General features: G+C 41.3%; 3 protein-coding genes across 4 annotated transcripts; all 3 read right to left on the reverse strand.

The window, feature by feature from the left end:
- Positions 1-1,873: 1,873 nt before the first annotated feature.
- On the reverse strand, positions 1,874-5,599 carry LOC4349897 (fructose-bisphosphate aldolase, chloroplastic-like). 2 transcript variants are annotated; one of them, NM_001404448.1, is made up of 6 exons: positions 4,627-4,912; positions 3,726-3,995; positions 3,440-3,549; positions 3,245-3,335; positions 2,874-3,143; positions 1,874-2,535 (listed from the first exon to the last, which is right to left on the reverse strand). In NM_001404448.1, the coding sequence occupies exons 1-6, from the start codon at positions 4,771-4,773 to the stop codon at positions 2,257-2,259; spliced, it is 1,167 nt and encodes a 388-aa protein (NP_001391377.1). In that variant the 5' UTR covers positions 4,774-4,912; the 3' UTR covers positions 1,874-2,256. The 2 variants fall into 2 exon arrangements, with proteins under 2 accessions (NP_001391377.1, XP_066161154.1); XM_066305057.1 differs by having other exon boundaries at positions 1,917-2,535; positions 2,870-3,143; positions 4,627-5,599.
- A 121-nt stretch (positions 5,600-5,720) lies between these two features.
- LOC4349898 (integrator complex subunit 3 homolog) lies at positions 5,721-7,666 on the reverse strand. The gene has a single exon (NM_001404447.1). It carries the CDS (start codon positions 7,247-7,249, stop codon positions 6,521-6,523), a length of 729 nt encoding a protein of 242 aa, NP_001391376.1. The 5' UTR covers positions 7,250-7,666; the 3' UTR covers positions 5,721-6,520.
- An 852-nt stretch (positions 7,667-8,518) lies between these two features.
- CPK24 (calcium-dependent protein kinase 24-like) lies at positions 8,519-13,190 on the reverse strand. Its single transcript, NM_001404449.1, has 8 exons — positions 12,601-13,190; positions 11,837-12,510; positions 10,736-10,879; positions 10,497-10,649; positions 10,271-10,386; positions 9,546-9,713; positions 9,072-9,296; positions 8,519-8,985 (listed from the first exon to the last, which is right to left on the reverse strand). Exons 2-8 carry the CDS (start codon positions 12,438-12,440, stop codon positions 8,854-8,856), a joined length of 1,542 nt encoding a protein of 513 aa, NP_001391378.1. The 5' UTR covers positions 12,441-12,510; positions 12,601-13,190; the 3' UTR covers positions 8,519-8,853.
- Between the last annotated feature and the right edge of the window lie 6,647 nt (positions 13,191-19,837).

A 19,837-nucleotide genomic window follows, 5' to 3' on the forward strand; every position in this document is an offset into this window, starting at 1 on the left:
AATAGAATTGTATGATATCTCGATACATGAGCACCTTATACATGGAGTTAACCGTGAAGATTCCATTCTTTTGAACTTTCCATTTAAAAAGATCATCTTGTTCAGATAGATTAAATGCACAAACTCTTGAGACCAGTTTATACCAATCCTTTAGAGGTGTTGTACTAAGCCTCTGCCACTATTGTGTTCCTTTTCCTTGCCAAAGAATACAAGGAAGAATATAGTAAGTTGAATGGCCTATCACCACACCAGTAATCCTCCCAAAATCTCACTTGAGAACCCTTCCTAATCTCCTAGGATCCCAATGGCAGAAAGGATTTCTTAGCCTCCATGAACCTTGCCCAAAATGAGAGCCCACTCGTCGCTTTTCTACTTCAGTGATATTCTTTTTGGACACATACTTTCTTCTAAGAAGATCATGCCACAGCCCCTCTTCATTAATTAACTTTGCTTAGCAAATATTTCTTCTGTACCTCGAGGTTAATATTCTGAGACCCCCCACATTCTTTAGGTCTGCATAAGACACTCCATTTAGCAAGTCTATGGCCCTGTTTGGGGGAGCTTGTCTGCTAGAAACTGCCCCAAACAGTCCACAACTTCTGAGAATCTGTAGTTACAGATTCTGAAAAATGAACTAAGAAGTCAGAAGTTGGGTTTCAGAGCTTTTCCAGATTCTCAGAAGCTGGCTACCAAACAACTACTTCTCAGAATCTAAAGCTCCCCCAAACAGGCCCTATATTTCTTTTTATGCTCATCACACTGCAAAAGAATCTAGACCAGTAATTACCTAGATTCTTGAGTGTACCTTTAGGTGCCTCAATTAAAGGAGATCATAAATATAGCTAGGCTACTTAAAACTTAATGGGACTACCTATATTTATGTCGCCATATTTCTTATGAAAAATAGTGCCATATTTCTTATGAAAAATAGTTAGCATGTATTTATACATTGTAAGTCCCTAAATTACATATGTAATTTTAGTGTATTGCAATGTAAGTTCCAAAGTTACATTTGTAAGTTTCTAAATTATATATGTAATTTTAGCTTCACGTACTGTCATTTTAAGTTGAGAAATGCTATTATTCAAACATTTTTGGCCTCGCCATTTTAATGGGCCTGCCAACGTGACAAGGAACTGGATATGGACATGATGATATGGGTTCCTGGGTCTATGTCAGCACAAATCGCAAAACCAATCGAACGATTAGAAATTTGACTGTAATGAGGGAAGAAAACTGTTGCCACAAATATAGCGATTCCGAAGCTTAATTGATCAAAATCAACCTTCCTCCAATAGACAAAAAATTTCCTTTCCAACTACTCAGTTTCTTTTGGAATATGTCCTTGATCGCCTACCAAATCCTTGTTTGATAGTCTCTTGTGAAGTTGTGATGCATCAGGATACCAATATATCTGAATGGATGTTTTCCCATCCCGCACCCAAAATTAACGTGCTTATAGGCCAAAATTGCATGCACTTATGCACTGAAATTGTGCCACTTATGGGCCGAAATGATAACCACTTTGGGATCAAATATGCAACTTATGGACATGACCACACGAGTTCTATTTAAGCATGTTCACGAGAAACTTAAAAAGAATAACACATTTATGCATTTTTAATGGAAGTTATCAAACAAAAAAAAAATCAGCATTTGGTCATGATCTTCAGTTTTCACGCTTTTTATAAATCTTTTCATGCCAAAATAGAAATTTGGACTAGAGGAACACAAAGAAAGCAACATATATACGCATCGTATTCAGAGTTAACACAGAATAAATCATAGTGAAGGGCATGAGTCAGCGAAGTGAGTACAATTTTTGCTTCAATTTATGTGGTGCCAGAGCAGGGAACAGATTGTGAAGCAAGGCTAAGGGGGTAACCAGAATAATTCCAGAATCACAAGCATGTATATATACGCAAAACTTTGCAGTAACCAAATCGATTCACAGGCCACACATACAGGTAGTATACAGATTCGTCTACACACAAGGTTATTGCAGAGGCAAAACACGAGGTATGTATATCAAACGCTCTAGAAAAGATTCATGTGATGAAATACATGATGAACCACGTATGTTCTCAAGGTAAAATTAATTAATGCAGTATAGTTTTAACTTTGTCCATCGATCTCAACCTGTAACTGTGACGACACACTGGCTACAGTGCCCTCGAGGTACTAGCAGTATAGCAGTAGCTGTAGTACGTAGCAGCAGCAGCAGCAGGTTCACTGTCTTGATTGGATTGGATCGGATTAGTAGACGTAGTTCTTGACGAACATGCCCTCCTTGGCCTCGGCGGCCTCGCCGTCGCTGGTGTACTTGCCGAGCTGCGCCAGCGAGTTGGCCTTGGCGCGGAGGAGCAGCGCGTCCTGCGCCGCCTTCACGTTCTCCGGCTGCCCGCCCCACGTCTTGAGGCACGTGTTCTGCAGCGCCCTCGCGTACGAGAACGACACGTGCCACGGGTTGGGCCCCTGGTTCATCGCGTTCAGGTTCTGCGTCGCCTCCACCTCCGACTGCCCACCCGACAAGAACTGCACCAAACAACAATCAATCAATATTATCGATCAGCTCTACTTTCAGGTTTATTCTTGATCATCTACATCTGCAGAGACAGTTAGTAGTATCGTTGTGCAAGAAGAATCATGTCAGAATTAGCAGATCAACATTTGCAGTGGCAGTTTCTTGATCAACATTTCCAGTCAGGTTAAGCCATTTTGCAAGAAGAATCAGGTTAAGCTTTTAACATTTGCAGCGGCAGTTTCTTGATCAACATTCCAAGTCAGGTTAAGCCATTTTGCAAGAAGTAAAGCAATATTAGTAGCTTCCTAAGCTTTAGTTTCAGTTTCTTTATCAGTGGTAGAATGCTGACCATGATGCCGGGGACGGCAGGGGGGATCCTTCTGTGGAGGAGCTTGAGGGTGTAGTCAGATACTTGCTCAGGGGTGGCCCTGTCCTTGCACTCGGCACCGGGTGTCACCATGCTTGGCTTGAGGAGGATGCCCTCGAACATCACATTGTTCTCGGCCATGTAGAAGAAGGTCTCCGCCCACACCTTCTGCGCCACCTCGAAGGTCCTGTCGATGCCATGCTCACCGTCGAGGAGGATCTCAGGCTCGACAATCGGCACCAGCCCGTTGTCCTAGTATTATTCAAGAAAATTGTTCATGCTTGCAGCATCATCAGGAAAGAGATTTATTATGTTCTTGCAGTTTTTGTTCTGTAATCAAGTTTGATATGTACCTGAGAAATGGCGGCGTAGCGGGCAAGGCCCCAGGCAGCCTCCTTCACGGCGAGTTCAGATGGGCCGTTGGGGATGCTGACAACAGTGCGCCTGAAGATGAAGAACTTCATGTCAGACACTGGAATGATATCCACAAATGATAGTATGTGAAAGGTAACTGGCCATTATATTTGTAGGTGAAAAATTTGTCTCACCACTTGGCGAAGCGAGCGCCCTGCTGGTAGTATGCCGCCTCGCGCGAGGCAAGGCCGTCGAGACCTTGGCACCATGACTCGTTGTTGGAGCCAGCAAGGGGCACAAGACCCTGACATCGAGCACAAATTCAGAAGAATTAATGTTGTAGTTCCTTCAATCTAGAACAATGATTTTCTCTAGTAATAACAACTCTAACACATTCAGTTCTTTAACAGCTTTAATAAATTTGATACTACTTTGAATGAGCAACAAGGATCAGGGGTCAGTTTGGAGTGAAATTCATACCTTGTCGACCTTGATACCTGGAACGATTTTCTGCTCAGTGAGGATGTCGACAATCTTCTTGCCATCTACAGTTGACTGGTACAGAGTCTCCTCGAAGAGGATAGCACCGGAGATGTACTGTCCCAAGCCCGGTGCGGTGACAAGGAGGGTCCGGTAAGCCTGGCGGTTGGCCTCGGTGTTCTCAAGGCCAATTGACGCAAGCCTCTTACCGCAGGTCGCGTTCGACTCATCCATGGCAAGGATACCCCTTCCTGGTGATGCAATGGTTTTCTACAGCAAGAAGGATAAAGTTTTTAATCTTCTAGTTCTGAACCATAATTGAATGAAAAACTCATCTTAAGAATTTATTATCCAAAGTTGATAAAAGTATGCTTGTTATGTTGTAGGATTAGAAGTTCCAAACTTTTCTTCTGAATTATGACCTGCAGATGGTTCATAGAACATAAGCAGGACACATGAATGCTTCATGCTTTATCCTTACAACTGCTAGTGGTTAACCCATGTCATGTCTTGATGCAGATGTCGAGTTTACAAATGTATTACTAGTATATTTTGAGTCTCTAAGTTCATTTGGTATACACAAATCATATCTATTTTGCTTTCTGTGAAGTTGAAGATAGAAATTTTCCTTCAAATGCATTATATAACTTTGAAGAGTAGATTTGAACTAGAGATGCCAGTATATTTGAATCATGTTATATCAAAACAAGTGTTTTATGTTCACTGAATTCTGCTATATATAACTTAGCTTGACTGCACATCCTATTTGATTTCCTGACGATAAAGTGCTTATATCTATCATAAAACTACATAAAGTTCCTTCACTTGTCATTGATATAAAGAGGAAACAAATGCATGCCAAAAACCATAGAACAGTACGGATGATATTCAGAAAGCATACCGCGGTCTTGACAAGCTCATCGTCGTAGGCACCAGCGCGGACAACCATGGAGACAGTCACCGGCTTGGGGGCGGCAGCCTGGCGGGTGGCACCCCATTCAGACTTCTTGGGAAGGAAAGATGACTTGAGGAGAGTAGCAGACGCCATTGCTTCCGGTTTCTCTGAAGGCAAAGGAGAGCAAGGTGCTACTACCCTCTCCTTGACACAGGCCTTTTCTTTGCAGTCTTTCCTTAGAGGGGGGGTGAGAAGTGCAGCAACTTCTCAGATTTAAGGGCAAAAGGGATATGAGTTGTGAGGTGGAGGTTGGCCTCCTGGATATGAATGGCTCTGCTTTGGTTGCTCCAATCCTCTTGCCACCACCTCCTTTGTCCTGACCCTGGCAACATGATTTCCTCCCCATGATTTTCCTTTCCCTTTTTTTTGTGTACCATGTAAAAACAGAGTTTTTTCTTCTTCGCGATACGCGGTCCATAAATAAGGATCATCCCTGGCTGGATGATGAAGAATTCTGGCTTTCTGTGGGTGCATTTCACCAGGAACTGTTGCCCATAGGCGTCTTTCGAGTTTCGACGGTGGAGATGTCCTGATATATGACATCCATGAACCTGTCCTGACCATTGAAATTCACAAGAATTTCCTGTTGGTGTTTGGGTGATAACAACTCCAGCAGTGAGTTGTTTGTTGTATGCTGGGTCCCTTCTGTGGCACACATTGTTCTAGTAGATCAGGAGACAGATGGCTGCAGAAGACATATTCACCACTAATTTGACAAGTCTATGCCAAGAGTGCCTTCAAACAATTCCAGCCATGTAGTAGTCTTGCAGATCATCTGTGGTAGCACTTGATATGATAATCACAATTAGGATAGATATGCCTTTCCCTAGCTCCACTAATATGTCTGAAGCTACTGAATGTAATACAAGGATGGGAGAAATCATGCACATAATCAGAGTGAAAGATGATTGAGAAAATTGAAGGCCAAAAAACAAACATAAATGACATATTATTCTACTACCCACCAAAAACATTGATATCAGAGATCCAAGTTGGTAGATGGCACCTATTGGTCTCAATGAAAAGGAAAGAGACAAAGTACCATGAAAGAGATTTTACTATTGAATAACAAAAGCTGGGATAGTTACAAAATATTTACAAGTGCATAATTGTGGCCTACTTAAATCGGATGAACTCCTATAACTCAGGAGAAATTCATCCACACATACACCTGTGGCTATGTTTCTGAAGAAAATATATCACGCCCACACAAAAACGTTCAGCATCACAAGGATGCAGTGCATGTTGTCTCTGCAGCACATTTGAACATAAGATCTGTATATTTTTGTCTTAGGCTTGTAGCATCCAAAAGCTCATATTGAGGTTTCTTCAATCAGTTCAGGCAGATTGTAAATTTGTATGAAGACCTAGTTTTCTGCTGTACATGAATTTGTTATATTTAAAACAAAGGTAAATACATGGCATGAAGCACATATTGTGTCCAGTTAAATGTATTCCATTTCCATCCTTCAGGTGAGAAACCAATGCCAAGGCCAGTTCATTATCTCCATAACCATGAATATGAGTATGCTAACAAGGTTGTGTAGTTCACTGGATGGGTTAGACTGTAACTCTGTAAACAAATGTGTCTGTGATGCGATGTAACATGTCAGCAGAGATTTAGTATGCGTAGCTCTGCTCATATGACCAGCTGTTGGTAAGCCACATTCTACAATCCGTATTCTTCCACCTTCAAAGCATGCGTTCACCTCTACACGTGATGCCATACAATCTTCAAGTCCTCTTTCCAGGTCTTCCTGAAGATCCCAAAAGGAGAAATTGCGGGCAAGTGGTGTTGAGTTCATTCCTAACATGCTACTCTGTTGAACAGTAAAAGGGTCTAGTTTGAGCAAACTCTGTTGTTCAAATCCATTGCTTTAGAAGCCTCATCAATGGGTTGCCCACAAGTTTTTTCGGTTTCTTCAGGACTAGCAGAAGATAAAAATGCCACAAGTTTCTGCCTCAGCATCGGTGAAAGCTTCTCACAGCATGTCAATATATCCAAGGAAGGGACCACTCCTTTCTTCACCAGTACCGCAAATGCGTTCCTTACACACTCAGCAATCGCCTCCTTCCTCCGCACGTCATAGTTCTCGACAAGAAGAAACAAGAACTCAAGTAGCATGTTTGTGATATCAGTATACTGAGACACTGAGTTTACCATCAGGAGCATTGCAGGCTCAATATTCATGAGATTGCCCTTACCCTCGTCGAAAAACAACCAGTCATAGAACAGCGCAACCTTTGCATTCGCCTGCACATAGCTCTTATTGCAGCTTGTCAGCAGCCAACCTATGACCGCCCATCGGGCAATGACACCAGACTGCATAACCTTATTTGTTGGGTGATACCCGCAACAGATGAACCGGACAATGTCGGGTATCCTCTCCTCCCCTCCAGGCACCATCAAATGCTTCCTCGCAAACCACAGCTGGTACCTCTTCTGATTCCCCCACCTCACATTGTTCATCATGAACAGCAGCTGCGTCTCCATCTCCGGTGAGACGGCCATCGCGGTGCACCAACCCGGCATGCCAATGCGGCAGATCTCCGCCGCACGGCCCAGCATCGAGTCCTTCCACAGTTCATGGAACTCCTGCACGAGCACCAGTTCATGGAGACACCTCACGAGGTCCCTCCCGATCAGCTCACACACTTGGGTGTGATCCCGCAACACGGAGGCGCAAAACGACACCAGATTCTCCCTGCATCCTGCAAGATTCTTCGCGTTCTTGCACTCGCCACAGTCGCTGCACTCGAGACACTGCGGGGCCGGATCGAGGCGGTTCTTGGCGAGGAGGCGGAGGAAGGCGAAGACGGCGGAGGCGAGGAGCTGGGGCTCTTCGTCGGCGAGGAAGGAGGCGTGCTCGTGGAAGATATCGAGCAGGCGGGCGTCGCCGGGGAAGGGGAGGCGGCGGAGGAGCGAGACGAGCAATGGCGCGAACCCCGGCGCCGCCGCGCGGGCGAGCTCGGAGGCGGCGAGGAGGAGGCGGTTGCGCGGGTGGGGGAGGAGGAGCGGGAAGGGGAGGGAGAGAAGCGCGGAGGCGAAGGCGTGGTAGAAGGCGGGGTAGCGGCCGCCGGCGGCGTGGAGCACGACGAGGAGGCGGCGGGGGAGGGGGGAAGGGTCGGCGAGGAAGGAGAAGGCGAGGGCGAGAGGGAGGTGAAGGGAGGGGAGGTCGGAGGGGGAGGGGGAAGGGAGGAGGAGGTGGGCGGAGAGGAACGGGTGCTCCGGCGAGGACGCGGAGGTGGGTGACGGGTGGTGGTCGCCGCCGGCGAGAAGCCGCGGCGGCGGCGGCGGCGGCGGCATTTGGGAAGGGAGAGGATTTTGGATGGATTCCCTCTCCTCACCTTCTTATCCAGATTTGGGCCCCACAATGCGCGGCCCATTTTCGTTGATGGGCCGTGATTTTGGAGTAAAATACAGGCCCGTTTCAGAATCAATAAGAGGGGCCTTCTATATAGCGGTTAGGATTAAGCTAGTTAAACCATTAATATATAATTAATAAAGTATTATATATTGTAAACTTCAATTGATTTTTAAGAAACTTCTCTATATGAGGTTTTAGCACGAAACATATCGTTTAGCAGTTTGAAAAGCGTGCTTACGTTAAACGAGTGATTAACCTAGCCTAAACCCAATTTAGAACACAGCATTTGAAAGCTATTTAAACATTGTTTTCTGACATTTACTATAATTTTTATAAAACTGTTTAAGAATACTGGCTCATATTTTAAGCATAAGTTTAAGATTGCTCAATAGCAGAGCCTGAAAATTATGTTTAGAACTTGGAGTGACATTTAACATCAACAACCTGTACTAACGATAGAATAATAGATAGAAGAGACAGAATTGATGCCAAGAGCATTCCCCAACTATCAACAATGTTCAGTCTACAAGGACAGGAATACATATAAGCTGTTCATTGTACTATCATCTCCAGCATCATCTAAGATCAGTTACACTGATAGGATATTACGATCACATAACGCCAATTTCTCTTACACTCTAGTAGCTGTAGCTATTACTGCTACGAAAATTCTTCAGCGTCTCATGTAACGCCAAAGCACAATTCACTCAACGGCTTTGCCCTCTTAGAGATTAGTCCAGCTGATGAGGCGTGCAGAGATTCAGACAATGATGGCATGTAACAGCCATGGCCTTCCTGTAGGAGTTTAGCTGTTGCTGGGGTTCAAGATCTCACCAAGATTCAACTGCAAGCTGTTCCTCATGGTTCTCCTTCCAGCTCCACCAGCATTGCCCTTTCTCATCATCGCCGTGAACTCGCTGTAGTCAATTTGTCCGTCCTGAAAACGGGTGAAGAAATCAATTGGTGAACAAACAAGTCAAAAATTGGACAAACTACAGAATGCAGAGTATAAGAACAACTCACATTGTTTTGATCAACATCTTTAATCATATCCTCAAGGTGAAGATCATCAAGGCCAAATTCGCGGCATGCTTGTGACAGCTCATCAATAGTTATGAAACCACTTCCATCTTTGTCGAAAAATGAGAATGCTGATACTAAGTTTTCCTCCCTCTCTAGCTTATTCATGTGGAGAGTAGCAGCAATGAATTCACCATAGTCGATGGTTCCACTGTTGTCGATATCAGCCTGAAACAAATGAACATATTACAATTTAGCAAAAGCAGCAAGACATGCTATCTTAAATCTTAATACAAAACACCTTTCTTTCCTAGTGAAGGATTTTTCTTTTCCATTTTAGCAAAGGCAAGAGAGATGCCGAGATGTAAATTACGAGACATAAAAATTACAGCATGCAAGAAATACAAAATGCTGAGGATCAGAAGGCCCCTGCAAGTTACATTTCCCTGAAGGATCAACTAACAAAGAAGCACTTACCGCTTCCATTAAAGCCTGGATTTCATGTTCTGTTAATTCTGAACCCACCCTTTTCAAGCCCTCTTTCAGCTCATCAAAAGTTATAGTTCCACTATCGTCAGTATCAATCATTTTGAATAGCTCCTTTAGTCCTCCAATCTCTTCCTCAGACAGGCTTTCAGCAATAACCTGCAAAATGAAAGATACTTAACAATATGTAAAGAGCTCAAGATGATCATTGCATGTTTCACAAGCTAGATCGAGCATTTCAAAAGAAAAGAAAAACTACGATGCCTATAATGCATTAAGTGTCTGGGCTGCCAAGGAAACAGGTTTCGTGTAGCCCCAAACAAATGTCAGAAAGAATCAGTTTGCTACATCATCTTAGTTAACATTGACCTGAACAGAATAGTTACTGGATATATTCCAAATGAACCTGGGTTCAAACAAAGGTGGTGTCAATGGATGAAAAGAGGCATCATGATTCAAGAGATCAGATAGCTCTCTCTACTAAAAATGCACATGGTTGTAGAATATATCAACACTTAATTATTTTTTGAATTCCACAGATGCAAGACTTTTATAAGTAAATGAAGTTAACAGTGAGATTCATTTCCTACAAACAAATCAGGGGAGAAAATGAGACTTGTCAGGTGCCTTTCATATATGAGGCAAACAAGGTCAACCTGAGAGTAATTGAAATAAGCAAATAATTGAATCACAAACTTATAGACAAATCTCCGTACCCTCAATGCCATCTTCTTGAGCTTGTTCATTGCCGAAAAGTGCTTCAGTCTTGACAAAACAGCAGAATCAATAGGCTTGTCAGGTGCCACAGCATCATCAACAATCCATGGATGACCTGGAATAGGCAATGCCATCACAAGGAGAAAAAAGAAGACATCCTACCTATGTCATATTTAAGCAAAGCAGACCTATGGCGAGTAAGAGTAGGAAACAGGGTTGACTTACAGAGAACCTCATGGGCTGTAAGTCTCTTTGTAGGATCCCGGCAAAGCATATTACGGACTAGATCTTTAGCACTGTCAGAGATGCTAGGCCAGGGTTCAGATTCAAAATCAAGTTTGCCTCGTAGAATCTGCCTGAAAATTCCAGCTTCAGTTTCTGCAAGGCAAGAGACAATATGACAATGGAAACGTGAGAATTTGGAGGGACCTACTAATTTAGTTGTTTAGTGGCAAATAATTTACCTGCCCAAAATGGTGGAACACCACATAGCAAAATGTAAAGAATTACCCCAGCACTCCAGACATCAGATTCTGGACCATAGCATTTCTGAAGTACCTCAGGTGCAACATAATAGGGGCTCCCAACAACATCAGAGAACTTATCACCTGAGGAAATGAAAATCAGAGTTTCATAAACTTAACATGACTCATACAGCATTCCTGACAAGATCCAAGTCAAAATACACAGTACAGATACAAACAAATAAGGAACAACAACAATGGCGATGGTGGTAGCAGTAGGTATGACACTGCATTTCACATCATCTTCCTAAATTAGGCAATTTGCAACCAATCTCATGTCCAACAATACATAACACTACCATTGAACTAGACTTAGCTGAATAGTGACTACATGGAGACAAAGATACCTCTTCCCTACCCATTTTAAGGTTACATAACGTAATCATAAGAGCACTTAAATACTTAATGGTTCCTTGCGAAAATTACCAGCTGGCAACTATCACAATATCATAAAAAATATTTGACATGCATTAAAAAGTTCAAATGAGATAAACCACAAAAGCAGTACTATTGCCATTTACATCAAAGTTACTAGTACTAGGATGTAGGAACTGTTTGTGGTATTCCTTTTCTCAAAAATGGACTAACTTGCACAGATTGAGTTTCCAGCTAGAACCCAAGAACGTTTCAATTCCCTCTCCCATTATCATATCAATGTCATACCACACACATATCTCAGCCTCATTTATTCAAACCCAAAACCCAATGTATGAGTGCAGACCAGGGTGTAACAGAAGGACAGATGGGCCACAAGTAAGTAAGAATCTAGCAGACAAGTAAGCTGTCTTCCAGCAAAATGAACAATGTATGCAAGAACTATTGCTGAGTTCAATTAATCTGAAGACAGCCAAATGAACAATGTATGAAAGAACTATTACTAAGCTTAATTGATTCAACCAAGGCAAGCTATAAACAAAGCTCCGACTTAGTCATTTGAATGCAACATAAGCAGTACACAATTTTAATGCAAACACATGAACAATAACAACAACGAATTGCTTACCAAAATGAGCAAATGTGAAACTAAGAAACCACACATACCAGGCTTGTAGAACATGGAGAGGCCGAAATCAGTGGCCTTGAGGGGGGCGTCCTCGGCGGCGCTGGCGAAGAGGAAGTTCTCGGGCTTGAGGTCCCGGTGCATGACGCCGAGCGAGTGGCATCCCTCGACGACGGCGACGATGGTGCGGATGAGCTGCGCGGCGGCGCGCTCGGTGTAGTGGCCCTTGGCGACGATGCGGTCGAAGAGCTCGCCGCCGGCGCAGAGCTCCATGACGATGTGGACGAACAGCGCGTCCTCGTAGGCGCCGCGGATGCGGACGACGTTGGGGTGCTCGGAGAGGTGGTGCATGATCTGGATCTCGCGCCACACGTCCTCGTAGTCCTCCCGGCACAGCAGCTTCCGCTTGGGGATGGACTTGCACGCGAACTCGCCGCCGCTCGCCTTGTCCACGCACAGGTACGTCGTCCCGAACTGCCCCTGCCCGAGCTTCTTCCCGATGCGGTAGTGGTCGCGCACGTTCGCCGTCTTGTGCGGCAGCACCGACACCGGCCGACCTCCCGCCGCCGTCACCGGCGGCGGCGCCAGCTTCGCCTTCGCATTGGCGTTGCCGTCGCCGCCGCTCCCGCTCGGGTCCGGCTGCATTGGCGGCGACCCCAGATCAAGAACCGTACGGACTACGGACACCCAAGCTTCTTGCCTTGTAGCGCTCTCCCTGAAATCAAAGAATCGAAGAGAAGCTAATGAATTCGAGAGAGAGAGGAGACGCGATCAAGAACCAATCGAGAAACGGAAGCTCATTTACCCCTCTCCAGAAATCCCACCGCTTTGCCCACCCCGGGATTTCTACGGAAGAAGAAGAAGACACGGAATTCGGGATCTTGGATTTCACACTCGGGCGATTCTCGAAGGAGAGGAAGAAAGAAAGAAAAAACGAACCAAGAAACCGAGCTTTATGGGAGGTTTATGGCCAAAAAGAGGAACAAAAAAACCGAAGAAAATCTCGCTCTCGCTATCTCAGGTGTCACTCACTCCTCGGAGGAAGAAGAAGAAGATGCAAATCTTGCAGAAACGAAACGAAAAAGAAAAGAAGATGGGGGGATTTGGGTGTTGATCCTGCGTGGAGGTGGAGCTACAGGTTGCGCACACAAGAGGACAGGATCTTGGCGGCGTTGGGTGATGGCTCAATCCATTTCTTTATAGGATTTTTTTCTCTCGGGTGTGTGCTGGTGATGACGATGACGAGGAGGAGGAGGAGGAGATGATAAGAGTTGGAAAATCTCCGCTTTTTGGTTGGATTTTTTTTGGGGGTTGGAACTTGGAAATGGTAAAGGGGGAGGAGGAGGAGGGTGGTTTGGTGAAGTATTTTTGTGAGGGCAGCCAGGTCGTATCTATGCCTTTTTCTCCTCCTCCATGGGTGTGACAAGACAAGAACGAAGGCAGGAGGAAGGAGAAGGAGAAGATGGTATGCTTGGTTGGAACCTTCTCTTCGAATTTCTATTTTCTTTCTTGTTTGTTTTTTTTTTTTTTTTTTGCTGTTCCTTACATTTTTCTTTGTGTCAACCTATTTTCTACTCACTCCGTTTGTAAATATTACGAGTCATTTTGAATTTTTTTTCTAGTCAAGCTTATTTAGGTTTAACTAAGTTTATTTAAAAAATTGACAATATTTATAATATCAAGTTAGTTTTATTAAATATAACATTGAATATATTTTGATGATATGAGAAAATCCTTTAGCTGGATAAGGGACGGATGTAGCCAAGTTGATCAAGGCAGTGGATTGTGAATCCACCATGCGCGGGTTCAATTCCCGTCGTTCGCCCATCCTATTTATTTTTGTTAGAGATATTGCTATACTTTTTTTATAGATTTAATCAAACTTAAAAAATTTGACAAAAAAAAGTCAAAGCTTTTATAATATGAAGTGAAAAGCGTTGTCCTAAAAAGATTCAAATCGAGTAGGTTTTGTGTATGAAATTTTTAGCATTTGCTATGTAAGTTATTTTTGTCTATATCAAATTTTATAATCCTATAAAGTTTCGTTGGAATGCCTTAAGGAAGCCGATTATAAACCGTAATGCGTATTTACGATAAAAAACAGTATGGGTAAACTTTTATATATGTGTTATTAGCAATTTAAAAGACAATATTAAAAAATAAAGTACGGTAAAAATAAAATTAACTCTAAAATTTAAATTTTGGTTACGACGGATAAGCTGAATAGCAAATAATGGAGCTGACCTTGTGAAATATTTTTCTCTGAGTCTCTATTTCTCCATAAATTCATGTATTTTTTCTATAATCTATCTATAAAGTTATTCATATGCTTTCCCTATGCTCTATGCTCTTTTATTTTGTAATTGCATTTCCAATAAACTGCTTCTCTTGGTCCTGTATATTATCAATATTATGTCCTCTCGAAAAGAGTCTTTTATGCGGAGAACAAATTTCTTTTAGTCACTGCTAGTTTTCTTCATATTTCAGCTATACTTTACTGGAATCTCGGATTTGGAATATTTCTTCAGACAATGGGTACAAACGATTTTTTTTTCTTTTCTCTGAACATGAGTTCACGGGAAATTGTTGCTGTATAAGGTTAGGACGACAGAGACAACAGTAGGAATCCAAAGGTTTTTTTTTTTAGATAATGTCCAAAGGTTTCATTGGATCCATTAGCTCTTTCTTTGTTTCGTACACTTCCCTTCTTCTTGTTTATTCTTTCCATTCCATTGCATCTTGACTCATTCCTTTGGGCAGGTGCATCTTCCTTGCCAAATGTTAATTTTCTTCAACTTTTTGTACACCAGATAAGAGCTTCAACATTTTGTACACGGTTTTCAGTAAATCAGGTATCCATCCTGTCATCATTCTGCATTTTGTGTGATTAAAAAATAGCTAAAAAAAAGCCTACTTGACAGTACTTCTTCCAGTTTTGAAAACATTATTTTGAACATCCATATGGCCTTCAAAATGCAACCTTGACTGCTAATTTTACAGTATGTTTATATACTAGCATGTTGAAATTATAATAATCAAAATACGTCTGTACTTATAATTTTCATACTTTCAGTATAAGATGTACTAGATGTTTAGAGTTTTTTTAAGTTTAACCTGAAACATGCTCAAAACGATGTATTTTCAAAACCGAAGTTAGTAGCACCATCCTATGATTCCTTTGAAGTCTGCTTTCGAATTTGTTTTAGAATTTTGAAGCAGTGCTATCAGACAGACATGTCATGGTTGAATGGCCGACCAACTGGTCCAAGTGTGTTTTCTTCTAGCACTGGCCCCTCTAAATAACTGTTAGTTCGTACTATTGTACTAATCAAGACCGATTAAGACCCTGTTTAGATGGGACTAAAACTTTCCCTATCACATCGGATGTTTAGACAATCCATCCATAATCTTAGACTAATTCGCGAGACGAATCTATTAAGCCTAATTAATCCATGATTAGTCTACGTGATGCTACAATAAACATTCTCTAATTATAGATTAATTAGGCTTAAAAAATTTGTCTCACAAATTAGCTTTCATTTATGTAATTAGTTTTGTAAGTAGTCTATATTTAATACTCTAAATTAGTGTCTAAATACAGAGACTAAAGTTAAGTCCCTGATCCAAACACCACCTAGACACGAATTTGTTGGGTCGGTAGGTGGGAGCTCCGATCAGAATTCAGGACCACCTAACACTATCCCAAATTCCAAATCCATGTGCAATGATAAGTTCTATTCCTCCACAAATGAATTATTTCAATCCTATGTTTTCACTAACTTCGTCATGATTTTGATGTGAAAAAAAGAAATATATCTGAAATACTAGTACATAGGCATTTGCTGACATTAACCACTGAAGCAAATTAATCACACAATTGTGTACTCGTGCTAACTTTCACCCACGATTTGGCGTTCAAAATGGCAAGCTTGACAACTTTCCATGTCACAAAAATTCCTAAATAATAGCTTGACATGAATTTGTCCAAGGCTCAGTCCATCTTTCAGGGGGTGTTTGGGAGACATAAGTCCCTCCCCTAAGGACTTATTGTTTCCCTCTCTCCCAAACACCCCCTCAGTACTCTCTTGTTGAAATGAAGTGGCTACTAATGATAGCTTGCAAGAAAGGAGGAGATGATGAAATCATGGTGCCCACAAATGGTGATAGAGATTGTGTGAGACAGTGGATGAGGACACTGAGCATGGCATTGGATTGGACCCCATTTCCATCACTGTCAACTTTGTGATCATCTACCAAACCTGCAAGGATAAACTCATGTTTTAATCAGGGATGATATATGTTCTTTGTTTATGGGAGATGATATGTATGCCTGTTAATAACTTGAGATGTTGCAAGAGGTGTGATCATCAGATCATGGACTCATTGGTGGGGTGGTTACTGTTAACCACCCTTGGTTTTCACTGAAACTGACTGATGAGTTTTCTGAGAATGAGACCTTGAGTTGCCTCTGCAACTGTTGGCAATTTCAATTTATAATGGCACAACTGAAGAAAGTGTGATGTTGAGAGATTCAGTGTAGGAACAAGCTTTAAACTTTACTTCGCACCATCTGACCACCTTTATTATTCCCTAAATTTAAAATTTAAACTGAAATTCAACTATGCATGCCATCCGTCTTACGGTTCGTCGAAACCGACTTCGTCTAACGTGACAAAACTTGAAGATATTCAGAATGATTAAGGATTTGTCGCTTTTGAAATGCGCAATCAAGGGCAACTAATATTTACACGTGTAAAGTAGATCAAAAGCTTGAAAACTACGGGTTTTTTTTTAAAGATCAGCATCCGAATTTTATGGCCAGTGCAGTCCTCTTCCATGTCTGAGACATCGTTCTCCTTCAGAGAAAATGACCCTGTACGTAATGGCCATTCATGATGCTTTTCCGCGTTACACTTGGTCAGTCACTCAAGCTAAGCAGTTGTGAATGAACACAGAAAACTTTGAAGTCAAGTAACAAGTGGTGGATCGATCTATATTCTACTTCCCGTCCCACAAAGACACTATTTTTCAGTTTTTAGATACAACGTTTGATTCTTCGTCTTATTAAAAGTTTTCTATGATTAGTATTTTTATTGTTATTAGATGATAAAATATGAATATTACTTAATACATGACTATTTTTTTTAAAAAAAATTCATAAATCCTTTAAAAGAAAATCCAAGAAATGTCATTGACAAGCGTCCAAGTCCCAAAAATATCATCGGCAAGTGTTAGTTCCAAGAAATGTCATCATACAAACGACTTTGTCCCAAAAATGCCATCGTCGTTAGGGTTCCGTCCATCCTGTGCCATTAAGTTCTATATGATGAACAGTGTATTTAACGGTGTAAAATAAATGAAACCCTAACGGCGATGACATTTTTGGGACAAAATCGTTTGTATGATAGTATTTCTTAGAACTCACACTTGTGTCAATGGTATTTCTGAAGTTGGACGCTTGTCAATGGCATTTATTGGATTATCTCTTTCTTTAAATAAGACGGACGATCAGAAATAAAAAATGCAGTCTTCGTGGGACTGAGGAAGTAGACTTCAAAAGTTGAGAGTTCCAAGCTTGTTCCTGTGGGGATTGTTTAGTTGGTCAATTCAATTCCTAATCACAGTCAAACCGTGTGAGCACATTGATAAGCTTTTGACCAAACAAGTAGTGGTTTTCATAGCACTACTAGTACTTATTTTGAATTCATGTCGACAATTTACAATTTACCCAGATGTGCAAATCTAGCAATGATGGAAAAAGTGTAATCAACAGAATTTTTTTTTTACCTACTCTTCCTTGTCAGTCATGTACAGAAGGATACAAAATATGACACAGAACAATAATCGAGGGTGTAACGAGCACCACTATTTCTCACTAATTCCTGAACAGCTAAAAGAAAATGTAAGCTCAACAGATATCATAACTATGCATGCCAACTCAGAAACTGTCTGTTTCTTGAAATATACCTCTAGGACAGGGAATCAACAGGAGACAGAGTCAAGAACACACCCATCTTTTTCTGTGACATTGTTATCTTTTATTCCTTTTTGCACATGGAAGAACAGTCTGATGGATGAAATAAACTTTTTTTTCCAGCTAGAAAGAAACTTCACAAGAAATATCTTGCATCGCTGTTCTCAAAATAGCATAAACAGGAGCCAACTTTTAACATGGTCAAGATGGCATCGCTGTTCTCAAAATAGCATAAACAGGAGCCAACTTTTAACATGGTCAAGATGGTGACCAGAGAGAAAAGGTGAGTGCTACTGCTACACATGTTAGTAGCACTTAGCACCATCTGCCACGCACGTCTACAGCTAACCTGAAGCACTCCGCGTGGGCTAATTAAACTGAGCAGCATCTAATCTAGTCTTGTGACCCGTTCAACACGGTCATCTAGTCTTCAAAAAACTTGATCAATTTTATGCTGTCAAATATAATGAAAGGGAAAAAAAAACTCCATCCACACACACAACCAATGATCCCAGGTTTCATCTCCTGAACTTTGAAACCGTTCGAGTTGCCTACTCCATCTGTTCTATAAAAAATAACCATGTTGACATATCGTTCGAGTTGCCTACTCCATCTGTTCTATAAAAAATAACCATGTTGACATATCATAGTATTACGAATCTGGACATGTCTCTGTCTAGATATCTAGTACTAATTGGCTTTTTATGGAACCGAGTGAGTACCTTAAAGATATATTTGTGTCTAGCTTGCATAGGCTGTGTTTAGTTCACGTCAAAATTTGAAGTTTAGTTGAAATTGGAACGATGTGATGGAAAAGTTAGAAGTTTAAGTGTGTAAGAAAGTTTTGATGTGATGGAAAAGTTGAAAGTTTGAAGAAAAAGTTTGGAACTAAACACGACCATAGTTCCACGAATGTAACTCAAACAATTAAAAAAATTAGGCCCCCCTTAAATCGTAGGAATGAGAAAAACGGGCAAAACAAAGGATTACAAAAACATATGAATGACCGGAAAGGAAATTTTCTATGAGGTTAGAGCTCTTGCTAATTTTCCTCCAAATTTTTATAGGATTGTTCATTCCATAGAAATTTTAAAAGATATGATAGGATTCAATCTTTTGTTTCAAAGATCTTCCTAAGATTTTTTTTCCTATAGGATTAAAATCTTCCAAAATTTCTATGTTTTTCCTATAAATCAAAGGAGCAGTGAACTTAGACCATTGGCATAGTTGAGGGATAAAATACAAGGTTTTTTTAAAGAAAAATTGAAGTGTAGATAGATTCTCTCTTCTATGAAGTCAACGTTACGAATCAAGTTCAGTTGACGTGGTACACATAAACATCTCATTAGCTCAGAAAAAAAATGGAGTTTAAATTATTGCCCTAAACAATATACTCCTATCCTACCAAAATATAGCAACCTAATTGATTATACAACACCTAACAACACAAATTTTAGCCATATTCATTAACTCCGGGACAGGGGCAACGCTACAGTCGAATCATTGGGGTTAGTCGACCCTGACGATTTTGTGAACATCTCGTAGTTATTTTTAGTTTGTATCAGGGTTCACCTCTTCGACTTAGTATTGGATTCCGAACCATTGTGGTATGACTTTTCTTTTCCAAAATTTGATAAATTTTGGTCAAATTTTACTGTTTCAAATTTGAATTCTCAAAATGAAACTTAATTTGGAATCTACTTTTGTCCCATATCAAAACATCGAAATTGTGTGGTTTCCAACATGTTTTGGTTGAAAACATAAACTTTAGTTAGTACTGACCCCGGATAGTGCTCCATGGAAAGGTAACTTTTTACAGGACAGTGCTGAACCCACGGCTGATATATATACTCCATTTGTCCATAAAAAATAATCTAGTACCGGATGTAATATATTCTAGTACCACGTCTGAACAAAAGCCTATCTAAATTTGTAGTATTATGATGTATCACATTCGGTACTAGATTGATTTTTATGGGCGGGAGGGAGTATTTTATTGCATGTAAACATTCCTGAGCAGTAGAGTAAGATTCTGTTCCCAGCAAAGAGAGCTTGGTCACTATTCTAT

The sequence above is a fragment of the Oryza sativa genome, chromosome 11, assembly GCF_034140825.1.
Source record: "Oryza sativa Japonica Group chromosome 11, ASM3414082v1".
Lineage (NCBI taxonomy): Eukaryota > Viridiplantae > Streptophyta > Magnoliopsida > Poales > Poaceae > Oryza > Oryza sativa.